Raw genomic sequence first — 7,274 nt, 5'->3', positions numbered from 1 at the left:
GAAAAAGGGGGGAGTTTTTTAAAGTTTAAATTGCCCTTGGTGGAAATGGTCACATGGCCACTGGCTCTGCCTCCTGATCTCCAGACAGAGGGGAGTTTAGATTGCCCTCTGTGCCACGAGCAGCGCAGAGGGCAATCTAAACTCCCCTCCATCTGGAATCAAGGGGTGGGGCCACTGGACATGTGACCATTTTTAAGAGGTGCCAGAACTCTGTTCCACCACGTTCCTGCTGAAAAAAAGCCTTGCTTACAGGCAATAGTATTGTTTACTTTGCTGAAACATCTTATCTTCTGGAAACTATGTAATGTAAGAAGCCTGGAGGACCCCTTCTGGATCAGACCAAGGGAACTGCTGCTACTGAGTGCTTGGGGAAAGAGTAGTTCAAGTCTCTTTCCCCCTTCTAGACTCCATCAACCTTGCCATTCTGATCCATACAAGTAATACCTTAGTTAGATTATTACAATGCACTTTGTGAGGAACTGCCACACTTATAGGAGTCTTAGAAACTACAACTGCTGAAAACTGCAGTTACTTGACAGTGGAAAGAAGCTTTGTGCCACAAATATATTGTACCAATATTAAAAGAACTTTGGCTATTTGTTTCTAAATTCAACGCAAGTTGCTGATTCTTTGCATAAAAACCTTTCAAAATCTGGGGCCCACATACCTGAGGGCCCACCTCTTCTTATATATGTGTGTCTGCGCATGTGTCATCAAGTAACAATCAATTTATTGTGATCCCCAACAAGGGGCTTTCAAGGCAAGTGAGAAGCAGAGGCAGTTTGCCATTGCCTTCTTCTGCAGAGTCTTCCTTGGTGGTCATCCATCCAAGTACCACCCTACTTAGCTTTTGAAATCTGATGAGATCGGGCTATACAATGCCACCACCTCTCCCTCTTCCTGCAGATTAGTTTCTGCTAGAAGTTCCATCTTGCCCCCTGGCCTCAGTGGTGGTGACTTTGGCCTTCACTGTGAAGGTCTGTATTCTTTGGAACAATATGCCAGAGGAGCTTCAAGTTTCCCCCTCCTTTTTCTCATTCTAGTAATCATCTAAGGGCATTTGATACCCTAGTCGGAAGAAAGAGGCAGACACAGGTTTTGGGTACTAAGGGCTACTTTATTAAAGCAACAACATAACCTTAACAGCGGCAACAAGGGGAGCTAACTAGCGGTACAGGTCAAGCCAGTGGTCACCATGGGACCTTCTCCTTGAACCTGCCTGGGCGAGACCCACTGCCCCGGGTGCGAGCCATCCAACGGAGATGGCTTGGGCCCGGCCGGCCAGGCGAATGGTTCCCCCCATAAAGCTCCAAACACCCCAAGCCGTACAGCCTGGGATAAGGACTTGTCTGGGAGGTCCCACCAGGCAGTCTGCCCTCGCAGCTGAGCCGTAGGGCCGCAGCCGCTCCTGACAGACCCCAATTCCCCACCAATGAGGATGTGCCAAGGGTACTCACCGGCCCGCTCTCAAATCCCAACTCTAACCTGCCACTAACCTAACAGGCTGCGGCACCGCCTGCCAATTACCACAACCATCACAACAGAACAAGGTAGGCGAAAAAACCCCTGTTGCCCATGCCAATTTGCAAAAGGGGGAAAAATTCCTACCTGGCCCCAAATGAGGCGACCGGCTAATCCTGTCCTGTTATAGGGTGTGGAGGGTGGGCCGAGCTCGAGGCACTGACTGAGGGGAAATGGGCGGAGCGCGCCTAAACGTGCAAGCTCCGCCCACCCCACGGGTCCTGGAAGGGGAGCTCTGCTCTCTCTCCTTCCAGGGCATCAAAAGAGGCACCCAGCCTTAACGGCTGTGCCGTGGCTGGGGGTTGCCGTCTTGATACCCTAGTCGGAAGAAAGAGGCAGACACAGGTTTTGGGTACTAAGGGCTACTTTATTAAAGCAACAACATAACCTTAACAGCGGCAACAAGGGGAGCTAACTAGCGGTACAGGTCAAGCCAGTGGTCACCATGGGACCTTCTCCTTGAACCTGCCTGGGCGAGACCCACTGCCCCGGGTGCGAGCCATCCAACGGAGATGGCTTGGGCCCGGCCGGCCAGGCGAATGGTTCCCCCCATAAAGCTCCAAACACCCCAAGCCGTACAGCCTGGGATAAGGACTTGTCTGGGAGGTCCCACCAGGCAGTCTGCCCTCGCAGCTGAGCCGTAGGGCCGCAGCCGCTCCTGACAGACCCCAATTCCCCACCAATGAGGATGTGCCAAGGGTACTCACCGGCCCGCTCTCAAATCCCAACTCTAACCTGCCACCGACGAGGTCAAGCCTCTGCTTAGGCCTCGACGCCCCAAATATGGCGTAATGCCTCCAGCAACCCCCGCCGCAAGTCGTCCAGAAATATGTTGTTGCCTTTAAAAGAAAGGTGAACGCCATCACCTCGGTAGAGGTCCGGCAGATCAGCCCTTATACAGGGGTGGGGCAAATAAACCCCCAACCCCTTCTCCAAAGCCTTGTGCAAAGCCTTATTGGCCTTATAACGTGCTCCCTCAATGGCCTTATGATCCAAGGCCTCCCGCCAAACCCTCCTGGGAATTATATCGGACCATATAATTAAGACACCAGGCCAGCACTTGCCTATCAACTGCAAGTCTGCCTGTGCCTGCAGTGACAGGGCCTTGCCCTTCACCAAACCCAAGTCATTCCCCCCCAGGTGAATGACGAGAATATGAGGCGGAGGGGCACACCTCCCTTCAAATAATAGTGGAAGCAGGCCAGGCCAACGCAGGCCTCGACGGCCCTGCCACTCCACTGTAGCCCACCGGCTCAGGCCAAGCTGGGACCCGAACGCCGTCCTCTTAGCCTGGTGGGCGGCCCAAAAGACGAAGCTGTGCCCGCAGATAAGGATAGAGCACCTTCCTCGACGCGCCACAGCACCTAAGAAAAGACAACAGTTAAAAGACTATAATGGCCCTGGTAGGGGGCGCACATACGACCTGTAAGCCGAAGACCTCCAACGGCCTACCCTCTGAATGGCTGGACCAGAATAACCCATTGCAGCGGCCGTCGAGGCCGCTCCAATCCGAAAAGAGTGCGTGCCAAACCTAAAACCGGCCAAACCAAGCTTGGCAAGAGCCCGCGCAGTAACTGCCCAGAACTGAAAACGAGTAAGTGGAGCCCCGTCCCTGTGAATGAACAACACCCCGGGCTCATCCTCTCGAGCCTCCAAATATGCTCTAAGCGCACGCACAGGACAAAGCTCCTTATCAGCACAGGAGCCCAGCTGCACCACCGAACCCTTCTGCAGCTGATCAGTCTTAGATCGCCTAATGGTGACTGCTACCATATCCCCTGTCAATTTAACATCTCGGGCCAACAAGGCCCGATTTGAGCAGTCCCGAGCTGACTGGACCACCAGCTCACTTACCCGCAGGGCCCCAAAGAAGGCAATAAGAGCCGCTGCATGGAAGAGCTTGGCCTCAAAGTCAGAACGACATACATCAGCCCACGTAGCTCCCAACCCCTTCAGAATGGCCGGGGACATCGGCTCCCTATCATCTACCGCAGCTCCCAGCTCCCGCACCCAACCTTCTAACATTTTGCGGACTCTAAAGTCCCCTGTAAAATCCTGCCAGCCACGAGCCTTGCTAACAAACGCCAAGGCTGCCAGCTGACCTCTGATTGTCCTAGGAGCACAACCCTTACCTCTACGATCAACACAGAATCGCAGTATGTGCTCAACCGGAATCGGCCACAATTGGGGCAGTCCAGCCCCGAGCCGAAAAGAGGCAAACTGCTGAACGGCGCGGTCATAGGACCTCCGGGTGCTGGGGGCAATAGCTAGAGAAATGGCGCGCTGAACCTCACGTTCCCAAGGCGCCACAACTCCACTGGCATCCTGGAGGGCTGCGGATCGGCTTCGGGAGCAAGCTGGCGAAACCGTTCCATCTGTTGGCGAGACAAAGCGTCTGCCAGTCCATTGTTTACCCCTGGAACGTGTTTTGCCAAGAACAAAATGTTCAGTCGAAGGCACCGGAGCGTGAACAACCTAACCAATCTCATTACTCTAGGCGATCTGGAAGTGAGGGAGTTAATCACCTGTACCACAGCCAAATTATCGCACCAAAAGTGCACCGTGTGGTTGGCCAATTCCCTCCCCCACAGCCAGATCGCTACCAGAATCGGAAAAAATTCCAAAAAAGTAAGATCCCTATCCAAAACTCCATCATGCCAGTCCGCTGGCCATTCTTCAGCGCACCAGTGCCCCCGAAAATAAACCCCAAAGCCAGTCGTGCCAGAGGCATCGGAAGTGATCTGGAGTTCGGCCTCAAGCAATAGGTCCTCTCTCCAAAAGGCAACCCCATTAAATGAGTTAAGAAACGATTCCCAAACCTCCAAATCCTCCCTGATGCCCCTGGATATGCGCAACCTGTGATGTGGCAGCCTCAAGGAAGCCATGGCGTCACATAGACGCCTAAGAAATGCCCTCCCCGGGGCGACAGCCTTGCAGGCAAAATTAAGGTGCCCTACAACCTGTTGCAGTTCAAGAAGGGACACCTTATCCTTCTCCTTAAGGGAGGCCAAACGCTCCCGAAGGTCATGCACCTTCACCTCAGGCAGCCTAAAGGTTTGCTGAACGGTATCAAGCTCAATCCCCAAATAGGTTAGCACCGTCGTGGGTCCCTCTGTTTTTTCCTCTGCAAGAGGAACACCCAGACGCTGAGCTAGCTCAGTAAAACCTGCCAGCAAGCGCGCACACTGACCCGTGCCAGCCCTCCCAACGAAAATAAAATCATCGAGATAATGACTGGTATCGCCACAGCCTGTCTGCTGACGCAATGCCCATTCAAGGAATGAGCTGAAGCGCTCAAAGGCCGCACATGAGATCGAACAGCCCATAGGCAAAGCCCGATCCATGTAATACTCGCCCTCAAAAGCAAAACCCAGCAGCTCAAAATCATCTGGGTGCACGGGGAGAAGGCGAAACGCTGACTTTATGTCACATTTGGCCATCTCCGCCCCAACTCCACACCGTCTAACCACTCGCATAGCCTGGTCAAAAGACGTGTAGCGGACCGTGCACAGATGATCGGGGATGGCATCATTCACTGATGCCCCCTTTGGGTAAGAGAGGTGGTGTATCAGGCGATACTCGCCCGCAGCCTTCTTGGGCACCACCCCCAAAGGAGAAACACGCAGGCATGGCACAGGAGGGGCTAAAAACGGGCCCAGAACACGGCCTGCCGCACATTCCTTCGCTATCTTACTTCTAACCACTCCTTCCATGCCAACGACAGACCTGAGGTTCGTTGACATGAAGGAGGACCTTGGCCCCTGAAAAGGAATGCGGAACCCAAACTTAAACCCATTCAACAAGTAAACTGCATCGTCCCGCTGTGGGTAACCCAATAACAACTCACTGAGGATTCTCAGATTTATGGGGCTGGGACCCTTTTCCAGACGGAGACTGGTTACCCCCCCAGGGGCGCCTACCTCCACCCCTTTTCTTGGATCTGGGACAGGCTGTAAAAGCATGGGGCCCTGCACACATGGGGCATTCATGCTTATAAGGGCAAGACTTCCTGGCACAGACGCCCTGTGAGGCAAACTCCCAGCAAAGCAGCCGTGTCTGAACCGACTGCCCCGCGGAGGCGCGGGTGCCAGAAGAAGTTGATGCCCTGTGCACCAAGTGCCCACTATCAGACCTATCCCCGAAGTTAGGCTTAGCCGGTGACATCACCTGCAACCACAATTGCTGGTGTATCTGGTCCCACGGTATAGCGGGGTTCATGGCAGCCCGCATTCGGAACTCCTCGTCGTACTGCAACCATGCAGCACCACTGAAGTCCGAATAGCCCTTGTAAATTATATCCATGTACTGGATAAGCGAGGCTGCCCTCCAAGGCTGTGCCCTAGCCAGGACACCTGCATATATAAGGAACCCCGGCAACCAGTTAAACCACGTCCTATCCACCCGTCTACGCTTTAACCTTTCCTTCTCCCTGTCATCTAAGTCCTCTTTGTCCTTCTTCTCCAGTTCCCTGAAGAGAAGGGTGAAGACGTCGATGTACTCCCCCTTTAATATTTTATCACGAGTGGACGGGGTCAAATGGTCCCCCAACGGTAAGGCGGTATCGCCAAAGGGTAAAGCTCTGAATGGCACAGACCCATAAGGGGTCTGAACATAAGGCTGACCCTGCCAGAAAAAACCAGGACCAGAGAACCAGCTAGGCTGCCCAGCCAGGCCCTGTGAAGAGGAAAGCATAAACTGCTGAGCATTGGGCACAGTTTGGGAAGCCGCAGGCATGGCAGCGCCACTTGTTTGCCAGCCGGGTGAACCCCACTGTGGCCATGCCCCCACCGGGAAGTGGGATGCAGCCGGCCCGGACCCTGGCCTAACGTATGGCTCCAATGGTGACTGCGATCCAGCAGGTACAGCAGGCCAGTAACTACAAGAAGGGTAAGGCCCAGGGGCACTGCCGCCAGCAGATGAGGCCTGCCCACACTGACCCCAAGGCCAGGCAGCTGTATGTTGTGTTAAGGTCGACTTACCATCTCCCATGGTGTTATCAACCGCGACAGCCACTGGCAGGGCCACCTGCGATCCAGCTTGGTCCTCAACCCCTGACTCTCCAGGAAGGTCAGGCTCACCAGACTCCACAGCTCTGCCGACGTCGTCCCCAGCCGGATTGGCAGCACCTTCAAGGGCAGACAAACGTTTAAGAACCTCTGCCTGAAAAGTTAAACGAGAAGATGCCCTAGTGGACCTAGGCCTCTTCGCACTCCCACCAGAAGGAGCAGAAACTCCCCGACTGCTCTCCAACGCTGCTATGCGCGCCAAGATCTCCTGCTGAGCATCATCAACACCCTCATCATCAGATGAGGATAACGCAGGTGGGGGAGCCCGCTTAGCGGGAGGCCGCTTTGCAGGCTGCTTCCCTTTAGAGGTACCCACTCCTTTCTTAGGTGGCATCTCTGAATTATTTATTTATATCAACTGTATCTGGGCAACAAGTATCACCACCCTTCAAAATGATGTGACCCCACTGAAGGCTCGCACTACCCAGGTACAATATGGAAGTAGTATAAATATTGCTCACTCGTGAAATCTAATTCAAATTATATAGAACGCCAATAGGGATGGCAAATTCTGGCAGCCAAAGGAAGAAACCCCCCAATTGGCCGCTTGCCCCAATCCCCAAGGCCCCTGTATCAGATATTGCCACCCAGAGGCAGCAGCCTCACAAAATGGCTGCCGCCAGAAATAGCCCACCCGGGGACAAAATGGCCACCGGGCAAGCAAAAGCCTCCTGCAAACCCTGCGCA

At 53.9% G+C, this 7,274-nt stretch overlaps 1 protein-coding gene across 1 annotated transcript; it reads right to left on the bottom strand.

Annotated features, from left to right (window-relative positions):
* Positions 1–1,740: 1,740 nt before the first annotated feature.
* LOC129338015 (uncharacterized) lies at positions 1,741–6,519 on the bottom strand. Its single transcript, XM_054992078.1, has 2 exons — positions 6,501–6,519; positions 1,741–2,885 (listed from the first exon to the last, which is right to left on the bottom strand). The coding sequence occupies exons 1-2, from the start codon at positions 6,508–6,510 to the stop codon at positions 2,284–2,286; spliced, it is 612 nt and encodes a 203-aa protein (XP_054848053.1). The 5' UTR covers positions 6,511–6,519; the 3' UTR covers positions 1,741–2,283.
* Positions 6,520–7,274: the final 755 nt, after the last annotated feature.

Source organism: Eublepharis macularius, chromosome 11 (genome assembly GCF_028583425.1).
Source record: "Eublepharis macularius isolate TG4126 chromosome 11, MPM_Emac_v1.0, whole genome shotgun sequence".
NCBI classification, from domain to species: domain Eukaryota; kingdom Metazoa; phylum Chordata; class Lepidosauria; order Squamata; family Eublepharidae; genus Eublepharis; species Eublepharis macularius.
Note: the sequence above shows the minus strand (reverse complement) of the source record. Positions and strands in the feature narration are given on the sequence as shown.